Raw genomic sequence first — 20,644 nt, forward strand, 5'->3', positions numbered from 1 at the left:
AGGCCTGTAGAGTCTGAGATGTAGCTCTGGGCTTTTTCACCTTGGGGTGACCTTTAACCTTTAGCATGCTAACTGAGGCCTGTAGAGTCTGAGATGTAGCTCTGGGCTTTTTCACCTTGGGGTGACCTTTAACCTTTAACATGCTAACTGAGGCCTGTAGAGTCTGAGATGTAGCTCTGGGCTTTTTCACCTTGGGGTGACCTTTGACCTTTAACATGCTAACTGAGGCCTGTAGAGTCTGAGATGTAGCTCTGGGCTTTTTCACCTTGGGGTGACCTTTAACCTTTAGCATGCTAACTGAGGCCTGTAGAGTCTGAGATGTAGCTCTGGGCTTTTTCACCTTGGGGTGACCTTTGACCTTTAACATGCTAACTGAGGCCTGTAGAGTCTGAGATGTAGCTCTGGGCTTTTTCACCTTGGGGTGACCTTTAACCTTTAGCATGCTAACTGAGGCCTGTAGAGTCTGAGATGTAGCTCTGGGCTTTTTCACCTTGGGGTGACCTTTAACCTTTAACATGCTAACTGAGGCCTGTAGAGTCTGAGATGTAGCTCTGGGCTTTTTCACCTTGGGGTGACCTTTAACCTTTAACATGCTGACTGAGGCCTGTAGAGTCTGAGATGTAGCTCTGGGCTTTTTCACCTTGGGGTGACCTTTAACCTTTAGCATGCTAACTGAGGCCTGTAGAGTCTGAGATGTAGCTCTGGGCTTTTTCACCTTGGGGTGACCTTTCACCTTTAACATGCTAACTGAGGCCAGTAGAGTCTGAGATGTAGCTCTGGGCTTTTTCACCTTGGGGTGACCTTTAACCTTTAACATGCTAACTGAGGCCTGTAGAGTCTGAGATGTAGCTCTGGGCTTCTTCACCTTGGGGTGACCTTTAACCTTTAGCATGCTAACTGAGGCCTGTAGAGTCTGAGATGTAGCTCTGGGCTTCTTCACCTTGGGGTGAACTTGCTGGGACGTCCACTCCTGGGAAGATTGACAGCTGTCCTGAATGTTTTCCACTTGTGAATAATCTTTCTCTCTGTAGAATGATGGACTCCAGATAGTCTGGAAATGGCCTTATAACCCTTCCCAGACTGATGGGCAGCAGCAGCTGCTTCTCTGAGATCATTGCTGGTGTCTTTCCTCCTTGGCATCGTGTTAAACTGACAGAACTCCTGCTTTTATAGAGCTGCTCACACTGACTGATGATCAGTTAATCAGAGCATTGATCAGTTAATCAGAGCATTGATCAGTTAATCAGAGCATTGATCAGTTAATCAGAGCATTGATCAGTTAATCAGAGCATTGATCAGTTAATCAGAGCATTGATCAGCAGCTCCTGGCTGCTTCTTACTGTGGAAACAGGAAGGGTTCACTTAGTTTCTCACTCACTGCTTCTGTGTTTTGTCTCAGTTCCTGTTCCATAACTAATGACTCAGAGTTGTTTTTACTGAGTTTTAACCTGCTGAAGAACACGATAATTAAGAAAATTTTACCTGATTTTTATCCGACAACAATTAAAAGAAACATTTCTGCTTCATGCTATAAGTTTTTTATTGATGCCACCTTTTACTTTTGTTCCTGTTTGATTAAAAATGCAGTGAAATGACACAGAAATACGATAATTTCAGATGTCAGTGCTTTAATGGAAGCGCAGAGTTCTCTCTGTTAGTGGCGGCCTTCAGGTTCTACTTCCTGTTGCAGTTGAGCCGTTTTTTATCCCACGACTCGTCAGTGGAGCAGCTGTCGGATCGATGTTGTTCTTCGCTCTCAGCCTCGGACTCAAACTGCCGATGTGCTGCTCAGCGAGCGACTTAATGGCTCATTTTCCACCTGACAGAGCCGCGAGTAAACAAGCCCCCGGTTGCCGTGGTTTCCCCGAGGTTCCAGGAGATCTCCCTCCCCACCAGCTCCACGGTGATCGACGGCAGCCGTGAGTCTCTGCCACACAAACGCATGTTTAGCTGAGAGAAAACTACAGAGAGAAACTAACCCGAGCGTCCTGCCCCCCCCCAGAGAGCACCGACGACGACAAGGTGGTGGCGTGGCACTGGGAGGAGGTGAAAGGCCCGCTGAGGGAGGAGAAGGTGTCCGCCGACACCGCCGTGCTGACCCTGACCGGCCTGGTGCCGGGGAACTACACCTTCAGGTACAGCCGCTCCGTTTCTCTGTGGAACAGAACCTCTCAGAACCAGCTGTCACACCTGAGTTTGAGCTGAAGGTGAAAAGTTGCCCGTGTTTCTCCTCCAGTTTGACGGTAACCGATTCAGACGGCGCCACGAACTCGACTCAGGCGGCGCTCTCTGTCAACAAAGCCAAGGATTACCGGCCCGTGGCCAACGCCGGCCCAAACCAGGTCCGAACGCCTTCCGCCACCCGTTTCTGTCGCGCACCGCGGCTGCTGTAACCACGACTCTGCTCCTGCTTCCAGGTCATCCAGCTGCCGCGCAACTCCATCACGCTGTACGGCAACCAGAGCACCGACGACCACGACTCGCTGTCCTACGAGTGGTCGCTCAGCCCGGAGAGCAAGGACAAGGTGGTGGAGATGCAGGTGAGGCCCGCCGCAGGTGTTCGGCTCATGCCTCCGGCGTTCAGAGGCTCATGGCGCCCTCTCTTTGTGCCAAACAGGGGGTGCGCACGCCGATCCTGCAGCTGTCGGCCATGCAGGAGGGAGACTACACCTTCCAGCTGACGGTCACCGACTCGGCGGCTCAGCAGGACACCTCGCAGGTGACCGTCATCGTGCAGCCAGGTAAGAACAGCAGGTCGCTTAAAACCCGCCTCCTGCACCTCCTGCACCAGTTCATACCAGTTCACTCACATGCACACTCACATGCACACTCACATGCACACTCACATGCACACTCAGAGCTACGCTACATTTTGACCGTTTTATTGCGAGCTTCTTGTTATCTTGAGTTTCTGTTTGTAGACAAACAGCAGAGAAGAACAGCGTGTGCACGTGTGAGTGTGTGCACGTGTGAGTGTGCACGTGAGTGTGTGCGCACGTGCACTAAAGCTGATAAGCAGCATGACTGTAAACACACACTGACAGGACTGTGTGTGTTGGAGCAGGATGTGGGACACCGCTTTTCATCCCGTGACCTTTTCTCTTTTCCTGGGCCAGAGAACAACAAACCGCCGGTGGCGGACGCCGGGCCGGAGAAGGAGCTGACGCTGCCGGTGGACAGAACCACGCTGGACGGGAGTAAGAGCAGCGACGACCAGAAGATAGCCACCTACCACTGGACAAAGACCAGGTGACGACTTCCAGCTCAACTGTGGGAAAGTTTTATTTATAAAACAAGTGTCATCTGTACATGGAGGGAGGAGAGGTGCATCATGGGAGCTCCCCCAGCAGGCTGGGCCTATAGCAGCAGAACTATGGGATGTTTCAGGCTCACCTGAGCCATCCCTAACTATAAGCTTTATCAGAAAGGAAAGTTTCAGCCTGATCTTAAAGGTAGAGAGGGTGTCTGCTTCCTGAAGCCAAACTGGCAGCTGGTTCCACAGAGAGGGGCCTGATAACTGAAGGCTCTGCCTCCCATTCTGCTTTTAGGGACCTGATAACTGAAGGCTCTGCCTCCCATTCTGCTTTTAGGGGCCTGATAACTGAAGGCTCTGCCTCCCATTCTGCTTTTAGGGGCCTGATAACTGAAGGCTCTGCCTCCCATTCTGCTTTTAGGGCCCTGATAACTGAAGGCTCTGCCTCCCATTCTGCTTTTAGGGCCCTGATAACTGAAGGCTCTGCCTCCCATTCTGCTTTTAGGGGCCTGATAACTGAAGGCTCTGCCTCCCATTCTGCTTTTAGGGGCCTGATAACTGAAGGCTCTGCCTCCCATTCTGCTTTTAGGGGCCTGATAACTGAAGGCTCTGCCTCCCATTCTGCTTTTAGGGGCCTGATAACTGAAGGCTCTGCCTCCCATTCTGCTTTTAGGGGCCTGATAACTGAAGGCTCTGCCTCCCATTCTGCTTTCAGGGGCCTGATAACTGAAGGCTCTGCCTCCCATTCTGCTTTTAGGGGCCTGATAACTGAAGGCTCTGCCTCCCATTCTGCTTTTAGGGGCCTGATAACTGAAGGCTCAGCCTCCCATTCTGCTTTTAGGGGCCTGATAACTGAAGGCTCTGCCTCCCATTCTGCTTTTAGGGGCCTGATAACTGAAGGCTCTGCCTCCCATTCTGCTTTTAGAAACTCTGGGAACCACAAGGAAACCTGCAGCCTGAGAGCAAAGTGCTCTGTTGGGGAAATATCCAACTGTGAGATCTTTAAGATGTGATGGAGCTCGGTCATTAAGAGCTTTATATGTGAGGAGAAGAACCTTAAAATCTATTCTGAATCTAACAGGGAGCCAATGAAGAGAAGCTAAAACTGGAGAAACATGATCTCTGCTGTTAGATCTCAGCAGAACTGCAGTGAAACACTCGCCCTGATCTCTGTCCTCCTGCAGCGGTCCTGATGGTGTGAAGATTGAAAATGCAGACAGCGCCGTTGCCACGGTGACGGGCCTGGAGGTCGGAACGTACAAATTCACTCTGACAGTAACTGATGACAGGAAGCTGGAGAGCAGCGACACGGTGACAGTCATCGTCAGGGAAGGTGGGTGTGTGTGAGTGTGAGAGAGTGTGTGTGTGAGAGTGTGTGTGAGAGTGTGTGTGAGGGTGTGTGTCTCTGTGTGTGTGTCTCTGTGTGTGTGAGAGTGTGTGTGTGTGTGTGAGGGTGTGTGTGAGAGAGTGTGTGTGTGTGTGTCTGTGTGTGTGTGAGAGAGTGTGTGTGTGTGTGTCTGTGTGTGTGTGAGAGTGTGGGTGTGTGTGTGAGAGTGTGTCCCTCCCCGGTTTGCGGTCAGACCGCCGAGGATTGTGGGTGTTGTTGTGAAATTCAGCAGCTATGAGCTGAGGGGCTTCATGAAGCTTCACAACAGATAAAATAACTCGTATTTTACAGACCAGGAGAACTGTTCAGATTAATTTCTAATGTTCTGTCCCATCTTATTCTTTATGATTTTACTACAAATGAAAGTTTCGCAGCTCCCTCAGAGCTCGTGTTACACATTAAACTCCTGTAAGAGTTTATCTGGCAGAATCCGCTCGGTTCTGCACTTCAGACCCAGAACCCCTGCTTCAGGCCTCTTCTCCAGGCTGGAGAAGTAAACACTCCTCAGTTTCTGTGTGTAACTGCTGTGGATGAAACCTTCAGAACCAGCAGAACCAGCTGCTTCTGGACCCGTGTCAGCATCAGTTTTCCATCGTCTCTCCCTGCAGAAAAGGACCAGCCGCCGGTGGCTCACGTCCTGTCGAGCCCGTCCATCTCTCTGCCCGTCAGGACCGCCGTTCTGGACGGGTCTCGCTCCTCTGATGACAAAGGTGGCGTCAGCTACCTGTGGATCAGAGAGGACAGCAGCCCTGCGGCCGGGGTGAGGCTCTGATTCATTTCTGTGTGTTTTAACTCCGGTGGGTCGTCTGTGGATGTTGGTTCGCTCACAGGAGTGAGGAGAGGAGTTTGTTTCATGAGAAAAGCTGCACCTTTTCTTCCACTGGAACCTCTAAAGCGCCGTGTTCGACCTTCAGAAGCAAAGATTGTGTCTGGACCTCCGTCGCTCTCTGTTTCAGGACGTGCTGAACAACTCTGACCACCAGGCGGCGCTGTTCCTGGGAAACCTGGTGGAGGGGAAGTACAGCTTCCTGCTGACGGTGACTGACAGCAAAGGACAGAGCAGCTCGGACCGGGGCTCGGTGGAGGTCAGAGCAGGTAGGCGACTCGCATTTTAAGCCTCTCGGCTGCTTCTTCTCACTCTTTTCTGGTGTGAAAACGTTTCTCGGTACCATTTAAGCCTCTCGGCTGCTTCTTCTCACTCTTTTCTGGTGTGAAAACGTTTCTCGGTACCATTTAAGCCTCTCGGCTGCTTCTTCTCACTCTTTTCTGGTGTGAAAACGTTTCTCGGTACCATTTAAGCCTCTCGGCTGCTTCTTCTCACTCTTTTCTGGTGTGAAAACGTTTCTCGGTACCATTTAAGCCTCTCGGCTGCTTCTTCTCACTCTTTTCTGGTGTGAAAACGTTTCTCGGTACCATTTTAAGCCTCTCGGCTGCTTCTTCTCACTCTTTTCTGGTGTGAAAACGTTTCTCGGTACCATTTAAGCCTCTCGGCTGCTTCTTCTCACTCTTTTCTGGTGTGAAAACGTTTCTCGGTACCATTTAAGCCTCTCGGCTGCTTCTTCTCACTCTTTTCTGGTGTGAAAACGTTTCTCGGTACCATTTTAAGCCTCTCGGCTGCTTCTTCTCACTCTTTTCTGGTGTGAAAACGTTTCTCGGTACCATTTAAGCCTCTCGGCTGCTTCTTCTCACTCTTTTCTGGTGTGAAAACGTTTCTCGGTACCATTTAAGCCTCTCGGCTGCTTCTTCTCACTCTTTTTCTGGTGTGAAAACGTTTCTCGGTACCATTTTAAGCCTCTCGGCTGCTTCTTCTCACTCTTTTCTGGTGTGAAAACGTTTCTCGGTACCATTTAAGCCTCTCGGCTGCTTCTTCTCACTCTTTTCTGGTGTGAAAACGTTTCTCGGTACCATTTAAGCCTCTCGGCTGCTTCTTCTCACTCTTTTCTGGTGTGAAAACGTTTCTCGGTACCATTTTAAGCCTCTCGGCTGCTTCTTCTCACTCTTTTCTGGTGTGAAAACGTTTCTCGGTACCATTTAAGCCTCTCGGCTGCTTCTTCTCACTCTTTTCTGGTGTGAAAACGTTTCTCGGTACCATTTAAGCCTCTCGGCTGCTTCTTCTCACTCTTTTTCTGGTGTGAAAACGTTTCTCGGTACCATTTTAAGCCTCTCGGCTGCTTCTTCTCACTCTTTTCTGGTGTGAAAACGTTTCTCGGTACCATTTTAAACCTCTCGGCTGCTTCTTCTCACTCTTTTCTGGTGTGAAAACGTTTCTCGGTACCATTTTAAGCCTCTCGGCTGCTTCTTCTCACTCTTTGTTGGTGTGAAAACGTTTCTCGGTACCATTTTAAGCCTCTCGGCTGCTTCTTCTCACTCTTTTCTGGTGTGAAAACGTTTCTCGGTACCATTTAAGCCTCTCGGCTGCTTCTTCTCACTCTTTTCTGGTGTGAAAACGTTTCTCGGTACCATTTAAGCCTCTCGGCTGCTTCTTCTCACTCTTTTCTGGTGTGAAAACGTTTCTCGGTACCATTTAAGCCTCTCGGCTGCTTCTTCTCACTCTTTTCTGGTGTGAAAACGTTTCTCGGTACCATTTAAGCCTCTCGGCTGCTTCTTCTCACTCTTTTCTGGTGTGAAAACGTTTCTCGGTACCATTTAAGCCTCTCGGCTGCTTCTTCTCACTCTTTTTTGGTGTGAAAACGTTTCTCGGTACCATTTAAGCCTCTCGGCTGCTTCTTCTCACTCTTTTCTGGTGTGAAAACGTTTCTCGGTACCATTTAAGCCTCTCGGCTGCTTCTTCTCACTCTTTTCTGGTGTGAAAACGTTTCTCGGTACCATTTAAGCCTCTCGGCTGCTTCTTCTCACTCTTTTCTGGTGTGAAAACGTTTCTCGGTACCATTTAAGCCTCTCGGCTGCTTCTTCTCACTCTTTTCTGGTGTGAAAACGTTTCTCGGTACCATTTAAGCCTCTCGGCTGCTTCTTCTCACTCTTTTCTGGTGTGAAAACGTTTCTCGGTACCATTTAAGCCTCTCGGCTGCTTCTTCTCACTCTTTTCTGGTGTGAAAACGTTTCTCGGTACCATTTAAGCCTCTCGGCTGCTTCTTCTCACTCTTTGTTGGTGTGAAAACGTTTCTCGGTACCATTTAAGCCTCTCGGCTGCTTCTTCTCACTCTTTTCTGGTGTGAAAACGTTTCTCGGTACCATTTAAGCCTCTCGGCTGCTTCTTCTCACTCTTTTCTGGTGTGAAAACGTTTCTCGGTACCATTTAAGCCTCTCGGCTGCTTCTTCTCACTCTTTTCTGGTGTGAAAACGTTTCTCGGTACCATTTAAGCCTCTCGGCTGCTTCTTCTCACTCTTTTCTGGTGTGAAAACGTTTCTCGGTACCATTTAAGCCTCTCGGCTGCTTCTTCTCACTCTTTTCTGGTGTGAAAACGTTTCTCGGTACCATTTAAGCCTCTCGGCTGCTTCTTCTCACTCTTTTCTGGTGTGAAAACGTTTCTCGGTACCATTTAAGCCTCTCGGCTGCTTCTTCTCACTCTTTTCTGGTGTGAAAACGTTTCTCGGTACCATTTTAAGCCTCTCGGCTGCTTCTTCTCACTCTTTTCTGGTGTGAAAACGTTTCTCGGTACCATTTTAAGCCTCTCGGCTGCTTCTTCTCACTATTTTCTGGTGTGAAAACGTTTCTCGGTACCATTTAAGCCTCTCGGCTGCTTCTTCTCACTCTTTTCTGGTGTGAAAACGTTTCTCGGTACCATTTAAGCCTCTCGGCTGCTTCTTCTCACTCTTTTCTGGTGTGAAAACGTTTCTCGGTACCATTTAAGCCTCTCGGCTGCTTCTTCTCACTCTTTTCTGGTGTGAAAACGTTTCTCGGTACCATTTAAGCCTCTCGGCTGCTTCTTCTCACTCTTTTCTGGTGTGAAAACGTTTCTCGGTACCATTTAAGCCTCTCGGCTGCTTCTCTTCACTCTTTTCTGGTGTGAAAACGTTTCTCGGTACCATTTAAGCCTCTCGGCTGCTTCTTCTCACTCTTTTCTGGTGTGAAAACGTTTCTCGGTACCATTTAAGCCTCTCGGCTGCTTCTTCTCACTCTTTTCTGGTGTGAAAACGTTTCTCGGTACCATTTAAGCCTCTCGGCTGCTTCTTCTCACTCTTTTCTGGTGTGAAAACGTTTCTCGGTACCATTTAAGCCTCTCGGCTGCTTCTTCTCACTCTTTTCTGGTGTGAAAACGTTTCTCGGTACCATTTAAGCCTCTCGGCTGCTTCTTCTCACTCTTTTCTGGTGTGAAAACGTTTCTCGGTACCATTTTAAGCCTCTCGGCTGCTTCTTCTCACTCTTTTCTGGTGTGAAAACGTTTCTCGGTACCATTTAAGCCTCTCGGCTGCTTCTTCTCACTCTTTTCTGGTGTGAAAACGTTTCTCGGTACCATTTAAGCCTCTCGGCTGCTTCTTCTCACTCTTTTCTGGTGTGAAAACGTTTCTCGGTACCATTTAAGCCTCTCGGCTGCTTCTTCTCACTCTTTTCTGGTGTGAAAACGTTTCTCGGTACCATTTAAGCCTCTCGGCTGCTTCCTCTCACTCTTTTCTGGTGTGAAAACGTTTCTCGGTACCATGGAGAAGCTAAATGGGATAAATGGTGCAGACTTTCCGCCCAGCAGGGCTCAGACAGGCGCTGATGCCCCACTCTGCCGCCTTTTCCCCTCAGATGTGTGGGAGCGTGACCTGGTGGAGCTGCTGCTGGAGGTCTCCGTGTCGCAGGTGTCCCAGCGCCAGCGCGACATGCTGCTGCGGCAGGTCGGCGTCCTGCTGGGCGTGCTGGACAGTGACATCATCGTCAGAGAGATCAGTGCGTTTAATGAGCTCAGGTGAGGGCGGCTCCACGTTTCTGTTTGCAACCGGCGCTGAGAAACGCATCCATCCTCCTCTTCATCCTCTTCTTCATCCTCCTCCTCTTCTTCCTCCTCTTCATCCTCCTCTTCATCATCCTCTTCATCCTCCTCTTCTTCCTCCTCCTCCTCTTCATCCTCCTCTTCTTCCTCCTCCTCCTCTTCATCCTCCTCCTCCTCTTCATCCTCCTCCTCCTCTTCATCCTCCTCCTCCTCTTCATCCTCCTCTTCTTCCTCCTCTTCCTCCTCCTCCTCTTCATCCTCCTCTTCTTCCTCCTCTTCTTCCTCTTCATCCTCCTGTTCATCCTCCTCCTCCTCCTCTTCTTCCTCTTCATCCTCTTCTTCCTCCTCTTCTTCCTCCTCTTCCTCCTCCTCTTCTTCCTCCTCTTCTTCCTCCTCTTCTTCCTCCTCTTCCTCCTCTTCATCCTCCTGTTCTTCCTCCTCTTCTTCCTCTTCTCCCTCCTCCTCCTCTTCCTCCTCTTCTTCCTCCTCCTCCCTCTCCTCCATCTCCCTCTACTCATCCTCCTCCTCTTCTTCCTCCTCTTCCTCCTCCTGTTCTTCATCCTCTTCCTCCTCTTCTTCCTCTTCCTCCTCCTCTTCTTCCTCCTCTTCCTCCTCCTGTTCTTCATCCTCTTCCTCCTCCTCCTCCTCTTCATCCTCTTCTTCCTCCTCTTCCTCCTCTTCTTCCTCCTCCTCTTCTTCCTCCTCCTCCTCCTCTTCTTCCTCCTCTTCTTCCTCCTCTTCCTCCTCCTCCTCTTCATCCTCCTCTTCTTCCTCCTCTTCTTCCTCTTCATCCTCCTGTTCATCCTCCTCCTCCTCCTCTTCTTCCTCTTCATCCTCTTCTTCCTCCTCTTCTTCCTCCTCTTCCTCCTCCTCTTCTTCCTCCTCTTCTTCCTCCTCTTCTTCCTCCTCTTCCTCCTCCTCTTCCTCCTCTTCATCCTCCTGTTCTTCCTCCTCTTCTTCCTCTTCTCCCTCCTCCTCCTCTTCCTCCTCTTCTTCCTCCTCCTCCCTCTCCTCCATCTCCCTCTACTCATCCTCCTCCTCTTCTTCCTCCTCTTCCTCCTCCTGTTCTTCATCCTCTTCCTCCTCTTCTTCCTCTTCCTCCTCCTCTTCTTCCTCCTCTTCCTCCTCCTGTTCTTCATCCTCTTCCTCCTCCTCCTCCTCTTCATCCTCTTCTTCCTCCTCTTCCTCCTCTTCTTCCTCCTCCTCTTCTTCCTCCTCTTCCTCCTCCTCTTCCTCCTCTTCTTCCTCCTCCTCCCTCTCCTCCACCTCCCTCTACTCATCCTCCTCCTCTTCTTCCTCCTCTTCCTCCTCCTCCTCTTCTTCCTCTTCCTCCTCTTCTCCCTCCTCTTCCTCCTCTTCCTCCTCTTCCTCCTCTTCCTCCTCCTCTTCTTCCTCCTCCTCCCTCTCCTCCACCTCCCTCTACTTATCCTCCTCCTCCTCTTCCTCCTCAGCACCCGTCTGGTCTTCCTGGTGTCCGGCGGCCCGGGGCGCCCTCCTCTGTCCGGCCGCGGCGTTGCTCTCAGCCTTCGAGACAAACTGCGCAAACAGAAGGATTTTCTGATCTACAAAACCCGACGGGTCGACACAGTCGGTGAGTACCTGACAGACAGCAGTTACAGTCGGTACCAGCCGCTCCTCTGTCCAGCCCGGATCAGCAACCGGTTCTGGAGCCGTTACCTTGTTTTAAACGGCTGCAGAACAGACCGGCTGCTGGGAGACGGTCGGATGGGTTTAACTTAGGTTAAAGTCAGACGGAGGAAAACTGCTTCAGCACTCTGACTCTCAGCTGTGATGTGGGTCTGAAACTCCAGATGTTCAATAAATGTTCTGCAGAAACAGCTGCAGAAGCTTCATCTGATGGATCTGATCCTGTTGTTACAGGAAGGTTATCTCAGATATCAGAGATGATACAGAATATTACTTTAAATATAGTTTCACAGGCTGCTCACAGTCCTCCTCCTGTCCTCATATTTATGAATCACAGTCAGAACGACTGGATGAAAATATAAAAGCTGCAGCTGCAAGGGATTGTGGGAAATAATGAGCTCATAAAGGACGGTCCGGTGTTTCCTAAAGGAGATCCTTAAGGAAGCGTCGGAGCTCCTTTCTCTCAGGAAGGACGGTCCGGTGTTTCCTAAAGGAGATCCTTAAGGAAGCGTCGGAGCTCCTTTCTCTCAGGAAGGACGGTCCGGTGTTTCCTAAAGGAGATCCTTAAGGAAGCGTCGGAGCTCCTTTCTCTCATGAAGGACGGTCCGGTGTTTCCTAAAGGAGATCCTTAAGGAAGCGTCGGAGCTCCTTTCTCTCCTGAAGGACGGTCCGGTGTTTCCTAAAGGAGATCCTTAAGGAAGCGTCGGAGCTCCTTTCTCTCAGGAAGGACGGTCCGGTGTTTCCTAAAGGAGATCCTTAAGGAAGCGTCGGAGCTCCTTTCTCTCAGGAAGGACGGTCCGGAGTTTCCTAAAGGAGATCCTTAAGGAAGCGTCGGAGCTCCTTTCTCTCAGGAAGGACGGTCCGGTGTTTCCTAAAGGAGATCCTTAAGGAAGCGTCGGAGCTCCTTTCTCTCATGAAGGACGGTCCGGTGTTTCCTAAAGGAGATCCTTAAGGAAGCGTCGGAGCTCCTTTCTCTCAGGAAGGACGGTCCGGTGTTTCCTAAAGGAGATCCTTAAGGAAGCGTCGGAGCTCCTTTCTCTCATGAAGGACGGTCCGGTGTTTCCTAAAGGAGATCCTTAAGGAAGCGTCGGAGCTCCTTTCTCTCATGAAGGACGGTCCGGTGTTTCCTAAAGGAGATCCTTAAGGAAGCGTCGGAGCTCCTTTCTCTCCTGAAGGACGGTCCGGTGTTTCCTAAAGGAGATCCTTAAGGAAGCGTCGGAGCTCCTTTCTCTCCTGAAGGACGGTCCGGTGTTTCCTAAAGGAGATCCTTAAGGAAGCGTCGGAGCTCCTTTCTCTCATGAAGGACGGTCCGGTGTTTCCTAAAGGAGATCCTTAAGGAAGCGTCGGAGCTCCTTTCTCTCATGAAGGACGGTCCGGTGTTTCCTAAAGGAGATCCTTAAGGAAGCGTCGGAGCTCCTTTCTCTCATGAAGGACGGTCCGGTGTTTCCTAAAGGAGATCCTTAAGGAAGCGTCGGAGCTCCTTTCTCTCAGGAAGGACGGTCCGGTGTTTCCTAAAGGAGATCCTTAAGGAAGCGTCGGAGCTCCTTTCTCTCAGGAAGGACGGTCCGGTGTTTCCTAAAGGAGATCCTTAAGGAAGCGTCGGAGCTCCTTTCTCTCCTAAAGGACGGTCCGGTGTTTCCTAAAGGAGATCCTTAAGGAAGCGTCGGAGCTCCTTTCTCTCAGGAAGGACGGTCCGGTGTTTCCTAAAGGAGATCCTTAAGGAAGCGTCGGAGCTCCTTTCTCTCATGAAGGACGGTCCGGTGTTTCCTAAAGGAGATCCTTAAGGAAGCGTCGGAGCTCCTTTCTCTCAGGAAGGACGGTCCGGTGTTTCCTAAAGGAGATCCTTAAGGAAGCGTCGGAGCTCCTTTCTCTCAGGAAGGACGGTCCGGTGTTTCCTAAAGGAGATCCTTAAGGAAGCGTCGGAGCTCCTTTCTCTCATGAAGGACGGTCCGGTGTTTCCTAAAGGAGATCCTTAAGGAAGCGTCGGAGCTCCTTTCTCTCCTAAAGGACGGTCCGGTGTTTCCTAAAGGAGATCCTTAAGGAAGCGTCGGAGCTCCTTTCTCTCCTGAAGGACGGTCCGGTGTTTCCTAAAGGAGATCCTTAAGGAAGCGTCGGAGCTCCTTTCTCTCATGAAGGACGGTCCGGTGTTTCCTAAAGGAGATCCTTAAGGAAGCGTCGGAGCTCCTTTCTCTCAGGAAGGACGGTCCGGTGTTTCCTAAAGGAGATCCTTAAGGAAGCGTCGGAGCTCCTTTCTCTCAGGAAGGACGGTCCGGTGTTTCCTAAAGGAGATCCTTAAGGAAGCGTCGGAGCTCCTTTCTCTCCTGAAGGACGGTCCGGTGTTTCCTAAAGGAGATCCTTAAGGAAGCGTCGGAGCTCCTTTCTCTCATGAAGGACGGTCCGGTGTTTCCTAAAGGAGATCCTTAAGGAAGCGTCGGAGCTCCTTTCTCTCAGGAAGGACGGTCCGGTGTTTCCTAAAGGAGATCCTTAAGGAAGCGTCGGAGCTCCTTTCTCTCCTGAAGGACGGTCCGGTGTTTCCTAAAGGAGATCCTTAAGGAAGCGTCGGAGCTCCTTTCTCTCAGGAAGGACGGTCCGGTGTTTCCTAAAGGAGATCCTTAAGGAAGCGTCGGAGCTCCTTTCTCTCCTAAAGGACGGTCCGGTGTTTCCTAAAGGAGATCCTTAAGGAAGCGTCGGAGCTCCTTTCTCTCAGGAAGGACGGTCCGGTGTTTCCTAAAGGAGATCCTTAAGGAAGCGTCAGAGCTCCTTTCTCTCATGAAGGACGGTCCGGTGTTTCCTAAAGGAGATCCTTAAGGAAGCGTCGGAGCTCCTTTCTCTCAGGAAGGACGGTCCGGTGTTTCCTAAAGGAGATCCTTAAGGAAGCGTCGGAGCTCCTTTCCTTAGTATTTGGAGGATTCAGGCAGCTCTGATCATGCTTCCTGCTCATTTCAGTCAGTTAGAAAGGTTCTGAACACACTGTTGGACCGGGCTTCATTCTGCTGCCTCGGCCTTCTTCCTGTAGCTTTGCTGACCCTTCCTCCTCTTCCTCCTCTTCCTCAGTCTGCCAGCTGAACTGCTCCAGCCACGGTGAGTGCGACCCGTTCACTCGGCGCTGTCTGTGCCGTCCTTTCTGGATGGAGAACTTCATCCGGGCTCAGCTCGGAGACGCAGAGAGCAACTGTGGTGAGTCCCTGACGATGAGGGGGAGAACAGCCTTTAAGCCTGAAATGTGTTGAGAAACAAATGTTCTGTTCTCAGAGTGGAGCGTGCTCTATGTGACCATAGCATCCTTCATGATCCTGGTTGCTTTGGCGACGGTTGTCTGGGCGACGGTGTGCTGCTGTAAGAGGTGAGTGTTTTACTTTATAAAAATATAAAACCTGAGGATAAACACCTGTTTAACACCATGTTTCTGGGCCTGATGATGTTTCTGTTTCCTGGAAGGCGTAAGAGCAAAGTTCGCCGGAGCAAAAGTCGGTATAAGATCCTCGAAGCTGACGAACAAGACGGCCTGGAGCTTCAGCCGCCAAGAGCAGGTGAGACACACATCTGTGAAGCCTGGATCACCTCTGGATCGGCTCGGTTCAGTTTATGTTTGTGAGCAGCAGCTGGGTCAGAACCAGCAGGAAGCTTCTGCCACAGTAAAGAAGATTAAATACCTGCAGAGTTGTGTTGAGGAGACGAATGTTCCTCCACCATATGGGGGAGGAGCTCCACCATCCGAGGGGAGGAGCTCCACCATCCGGAGGGAGGAGCTTCACCATCCGATGGGAGGAGTTTCACCGTCCGGAGGGAGGAGCTTCACCATCCGATGGGAGGAGCTCCACCATCCGATGGGAGGAGCTCCACCATCCGGAGGGAGGAGCTCCACCATCCGGAGGGAGGAGCTTCACCATCCGATGGGAGGAGCTTCACCGTCCGGAGGGAGGAGCTTCACCATCCGATGGGAGGAGCTCCACCATCCGAGGGGAGGAGCTCCACCATCCGGAGGGAGGAGCTCCACCATCCGGAGGGAGGAGCTTCACCATCCGATGGGAGGAGCTTCACCATCCGGAGGGAGGAGCTTCACCATCCGAGGGGAGGAGCTCCACCATCCGATGGGAGGAGCTCCACCATCCGGAGGGAGGAGCTTCACCATCCGGAGGGAGGAGCTCCACCATCCGGAGGGAGGAGCTTCACCATCCGATGGGAGGAGCTTCACCATCCGGAGGGAGGAGCTTCACCATCCGAGGGGAGGAGCTCCACCATCCGGAGGGAGGAGCTTCACCATCCGATGGGAGGAGCTTCACCATCCGGAGGGAGGAGCTTCACCATCCGATGGGAGGAGCTTCACCATCCGGAGGGAGGAGCTTCACCATCCGAGGGGAGGAGCTCCACCATCCGATGGGAGGAGCTTCACCATCCGGGGGGAGGAGCTTCACCATCCGGGGGGAGGAGCTTCACCATCCGAGGGGAGGAGCTCCACCATCCGATGGGAGGAGCTCCACCATCCGGGGGGAGGAGCTTCACCATCCGATGGGAGGAGCTTCACCATCCGGAGGGAGGAGCTTCACCATCCGATGGGAGGAGCTTCACCATCCGATGGGAGGAGCTCCATCATCTAGAGGGAGGAGCTCCACCATCCGATGGGAGGAGGTGGTTCCTCTGATTAGGATGCCTCCTGGGAGGAGGAACCGGGTCAGAACCAGAACCCACTGCAGGGATTATATATCCCATCTGGTCTGGGAACACCTCTGGATCCCCAGGAGGAGCTGGAGAGTGTCGCTGGGGAGAGGGATGGATGGATGGGTTTAACTGCTGGACCATTTGGTTCTGACCCGACCTCAGATAAGAGGAAGATAAACAGCTATCTCCTCCTGGTATCTGAGTTCAGTGGTTGAATGAAAGAGAGATAATGATGGTGTTTTAGAGCAGTGAGGTAACAGCATGTATTCTACAGGTTCACATACTTTATATTTACTGTGTTTATATCCTAAAACTCGAAGGAGCCCAAAGCTGCTTTAACATCTTCCTCCTCCTGCTCCTGCAGCCCGTCTGAAGCCGGTCCCTGCTCCCACCTCCTCGGCCCTCATGCACTCAGACTCCGACCTGGACAGCGAGGACGGGCAGGGCGGCGTGCCGTGGACAGAGCAGGAGCGAGGGCACCTGCTGCGGCCCCAGAACGGCTCCCTGAGGAACGGCCAGGCGCCGGCGAGGGCCAAGAAGCAAAGAGAGGAGCTGCTATAGCAGGAGGGGAGAGGGGAGCTGCTCCGGCTCCTCGCTCCTCCTCTCCTCATCCCTGAAGACTGTGAAAGGTGGCGGCACCACTGTGCGGGATCCTGCTCCCACCCTGAGCCAGAGGAGGCGGAGACGCCTTACCTGAGGGACGCTTTACCTTCGATGACACGCCCCGCCCACGCCTCGCCGCCCTTAGACACACCAAGCACGATTCAGCTGGAGCTACCAAACACTGCCATGTTCGAACTGACCCAACACGACCCAACAGAACCGCCTCCACCTGCATGAGGAGCGACACGCCGCTGCATGTTTGTGTGTTTTATGTCTGTTATTAACCATAGAGGCGGGGGGGGGGGGGCTCATTCACACCTGAACCACTGAGTTTCTGTGATTGGACGCACTTTGACTTCCTGTTTTGTTGCTGATGTTGATTTAAAAGGGAGAAGTTTCACTGTGATGTCAAAGGTCAAAGTTCAGCCAGAGAGGCTGCTGCGTTTTCTCTGTTGAACCGTTAAAGGAAGGATGAACTGAACCAGTCTTCCTCTTCATCGGCTTTTATCTTTGCCACTTTTCCTCAGTTGGGCTCTTTTGAATGTAAAGTTTCTTCTTCTTCTTTTAACCTGTTTGCTGCGAGTTTAGCAGCTGTTTTAAGGTCAACTGCTTCCACTGTTTGGGTAGATTTTTTTATGTTCGGTGGGGATATTTGATCCATTCTGTCTCACTCTGAAGAGCATTAAGAAGGGATCTAAAAATGTTTGAAAAGTTGTGAATCTGTCCTTCAAAGTTTGAGTGAATGAGACTAAAGTTAAACCTTAACATTGGTGTGAATGAGCTTTGAAAGCTGAGCTGAAGGATGCTTCCTCCTCTGATTTGCATCAACGTGCACACCCACGGCGGGGCGTGCACGTTGGCCTCAGAGCTGAAACCTGAACCGACGGAGTGTCCCTGAACGCCTCGTGTGATCGCTGCATGCAGAATGTGAAACTGACCCACACTGAGTCACCTTTTCTGTGTTGAATGTTACGAGTGATTCGGTTCTGTTTCTTCCTGCTGACGGCGCCTGTTTTTAATCATTTCTGTCAGATCTGTTGACTTTATTCGGCCATCTCCTGCCGTCCCGTGTGAGGCAAACGAAAATCAAGCGCACCCAGGTGCCAACTATCAAATCTGAAGAGAAATCACCTTCTTTTACTCACAGGAAATGTTTCGGGGATAAAAGCAAACCTTTTAATTCACTGATTTCATGTTTATTTGTTCTTTTTTCCCTAAAAAACTCTCCAAAGGTTCTTTTATGCTCATTTGGCGACACGAATTTCGTCTTTTCTTCTGTTACATCTGGGATTTATGGAGGTAAACTGACTGTGAAGGAGGAACAGAGGACTGAAGGAGGTTTCTGTTCTGAATCTGATTTTAATGAAGCATCGTCCTCCTTCCTTTCTGTAATCTGAGCTGATCAAACTGGATTATCTGTAAATTAAAATAAAATGCTTTTGTTTTTGACTTTGAAGCTTTATTGTAAAAACTGGACCGTATTAAGGCTTCTTCTGTTGTTCATTCAGGAAGATTCTGGATGAAATTCTGTGGACTGCTGAACGACAAATGGGAAACAAAGCTAACTAAGGTCTTGATTCTTACCTTATTGGACCTGCTTTGACCTTATTGGACCTGTTTTGACCTTATTGGGCCTGTTTAGACCTTATTGGGCCTGTTTTGACCTTATTGGACCTGTTTTGACCTTATTGGGCCCGTTTTGACCTTGCTGGACCTGTTTAGACCTTGCTGGACCTGTTTAGACCTTATTGGGCCTGTTTAGACCTTATTGGGCCTGTTTTGACCTTATTGGGCCTGTTTTGACCTTATTGGGCCCGTTTTGACCTTGCTGGACCTGTTTAGACCTTGCTGGACCTGTTTAGACCTTAGTGGGCCTGTTTTGACCTTATTGGGCCTGTTTTGACCTTATTGGGCCTGTTTTGACCTTATTGGGCCTGTTTAGACCTTATTGGGCCTGTTTTGACCTTATTGGGCCTGTTTTGACCTTATTGGGCCTGTTTTGACCTTATTGGACCTGTTTTCGAGGACATGAATGTCCCGTCTCTCTACAGTCGAGCCCCGAGGCTCAGCAGTGGAGTCCAGTCAGGACCCCACCGTCTCAGAGGAACCTGGCTGCTGACCGGTCCTCCTCTGACCAGGATGCATTTTTCTCTTTGCATCTGACTCAGTCTGACACCAGCTCCTGCTACAGAACCTACAGATGGTCCAGAACCCGGCGGGGCATCTGTTCTGAATCAGCCAAACAGGTCACATGACCCTCCTCCCCTCATGGACCTCCACCGGCTGCCTGAATCAGATCCAGTCCCTTCTGGGTCTGCAGCAGCTGTTTAAACTCAGTCCTTCTGGACCTCTGAGTTCCTCTCAGGAACCCCGTCTGGTTCTGCCGTCCCCACAAACCGGGCCGACTCAGTCCAGACTGTTCTCACTGGTGGTTCCATGATGGTGGAAGCAGCTGCTGCCAGAGCAGGGCGTCCCTCTGAGAACTGTTCAGGGAACACATCCTGCTCTTACTGCTCTTATGTTTCTGTATTTAGCAGAAGCTTTTATCCAAAGCGACTTACAGATGAAGATATAACAGCTTTATAAAAAGCTAACAATAAGCTAACAATAAGCTCCATAGAAGGAACCCAGGAGTCCGACTCTGTCAGAGGGGACAGAGTAGAGATAGGGTGCAGGCATAGAAGGAAGTGCAGAAAGATAAAGAGCAGAGATAGAGGGGGGAGGGAAGTACAAGGTAAGTGCTGGGATAGGAGATGCTCTCTGAAGAGCTGGGTTTTCAGGAGCTTCTTGAAGATAGACAGGGACGCCCCTGTTCTGGTAGCGCTCGGTAGGTCATTCCACCATCGTGGGACGACACATGAACAGAGTTTGGATTGTCTTAGGCGTGGTGTAGGAGCTGCTAGACGACAATCCTGGGACCAACGGAGGGACCCAGTTGGGACAGAAGCCTTTGCAGGAGCCTTCAAGTAGATGGAGCCGCTCCATTAAGCTCTTTGGACTTCTGGACCGGTTCTACTTAGATTCTTACATGTAAACAGAACTTTCATCTGTCTGTCTGCTACATGAATAAATGGCCTTCTGGACTCCTTTAAACCGATTTAACTCTAATGTTTAAAGTGTTTCCGGCTGAACTGAAGCTTTGGCAAACAGCAGAAAATGTAGATGTTCAAACGTTTCTGAGTCTCGGACAGAAACGTGCCCCTGATCGGTTTCACTTCCTGTGAATCGGCCTCGTGTTCCTGCACGGATCAGCACACTCAGCCTTCTGCGATACGTCTTCTGCCTGACTTTTATCAGCCGTTAACCTCAGCAGTTGTCCTTTGCTGCTCCATTAACGACATGCGGCAGATGATGAGTCCATAACAGATGATGATGAGGAGGCTCAGTAAACACCCTCCGGCCGGGCCTGTGGAGGCCTGCTTAAGCACCACGGAAGGATACGTTTTTAGCTGCAATTACACAAGGAGATAAATTACATAAAAGCTGTCAGCATCGGGATAAAGGGCACATCTTTGGGTTGGGAATGTCGGCACGCCTGAGCTCCAGTTTGAAGCTGGAAAACCAGTAGAATCTGCTGGTCTTTATGAGCTGATAGCAAGTCATCACAGCTGTGCGTTCTCTGGCAGAAGGAACTATTTAATGAGACACACGGCGCCCCACAAAGGATGCTTCTCCCTCAGGCTCAGAGAGACTGTTTCTGTTTTCAGGAAACAGAGTGAAACTAACATGACTGTTAAATATGTATAAATTTATACTTAGCTGTCAGATTCTGATGCAAACAACTCTCTGCACCATCTTTAATGAGTGCAAAGGATTGTGGGTGTTCTCAGAACTCAGATGATGCACTGAAGCCTCCCTAAAATCCTTAAAAACTATCATCAGGACCTCAGAACATTCCTTCAGTGAGATTTTAATGAAGTTGCATCCTTCAAAGTAGCAGCGAAAGATCGACACAACTGAGAATGGATGTTAGGGAATATTCAGATGACTGATTTACTCAGAGGACTCGGTTAGAAGCCTGGCAGCAGCGTTCTGAGCAACCTGCAGACGTCCCAAAGAGTTTTAATCCCAATAATCCAGAGCTGGTGGAATAAATGCAGGAAGAAGAGTTTCCAGCTCAGAGCGGGACTCAGTGGGACTGAACTGGGAAATATTTCTGAAGAGATAAAAACAGGAGAAGCAGAGATTTGACACGAGCATCCAAAGTGAAAACTGAGA

The 20,644-nt window shown here is 50.6% G+C and overlaps 1 protein-coding gene across 1 annotated transcript in view; it reads left to right on the top strand.

The window, feature by feature from the left end:
- kiaa0319l (KIAA0319-like ortholog) overlaps positions 1 to 17,875 on the top strand; it is a 29,169-nt gene extending 11,294 nt beyond the window's left edge. The window contains exons 11-25 of the mRNA XM_072371185.1: positions 1,827 to 1,919; positions 2,003 to 2,135; positions 2,237 to 2,342; positions 2,418 to 2,540; positions 2,618 to 2,741; positions 3,117 to 3,249; positions 4,438 to 4,586; positions 5,249 to 5,400; positions 5,597 to 5,735; positions 9,334 to 9,493; positions 10,969 to 11,108; positions 14,219 to 14,341; positions 14,417 to 14,507; positions 14,603 to 14,694; positions 16,188 to 17,875. Of these exons, the coding sequence (XP_072227286.1) occupies positions 1,827 to 1,919; positions 2,003 to 2,135; positions 2,237 to 2,342; positions 2,418 to 2,540; positions 2,618 to 2,741; positions 3,117 to 3,249; positions 4,438 to 4,586; positions 5,249 to 5,400; positions 5,597 to 5,735; positions 9,334 to 9,493; positions 10,969 to 11,108; positions 14,219 to 14,341; positions 14,417 to 14,507; positions 14,603 to 14,694; positions 16,188 to 16,384 (1,955 nt within the window). The 3' untranslated portion in view covers positions 16,385 to 17,875. The remainder of the gene's footprint in view (positions 1 to 1,826; positions 1,920 to 2,002; positions 2,136 to 2,236; positions 2,343 to 2,417; positions 2,541 to 2,617; positions 2,742 to 3,116; positions 3,250 to 4,437; positions 4,587 to 5,248; positions 5,401 to 5,596; positions 5,736 to 9,333; positions 9,494 to 10,968; positions 11,109 to 14,218; positions 14,342 to 14,416; positions 14,508 to 14,602; positions 14,695 to 16,187) is intronic.
- The last annotated feature ends 2,769 nt before the right edge of the window (positions 17,876 to 20,644 follow it).

Source organism: Leuresthes tenuis, unplaced genomic scaffold (genome assembly GCF_036924035.1).
Source record: "Leuresthes tenuis unplaced genomic scaffold, fLeuTen1.0.hap1 SCAF_18, whole genome shotgun sequence".
In the NCBI taxonomy this organism is placed as follows: domain Eukaryota; kingdom Metazoa; phylum Chordata; class Actinopteri; order Atheriniformes; family Atherinopsidae; genus Leuresthes; species Leuresthes tenuis.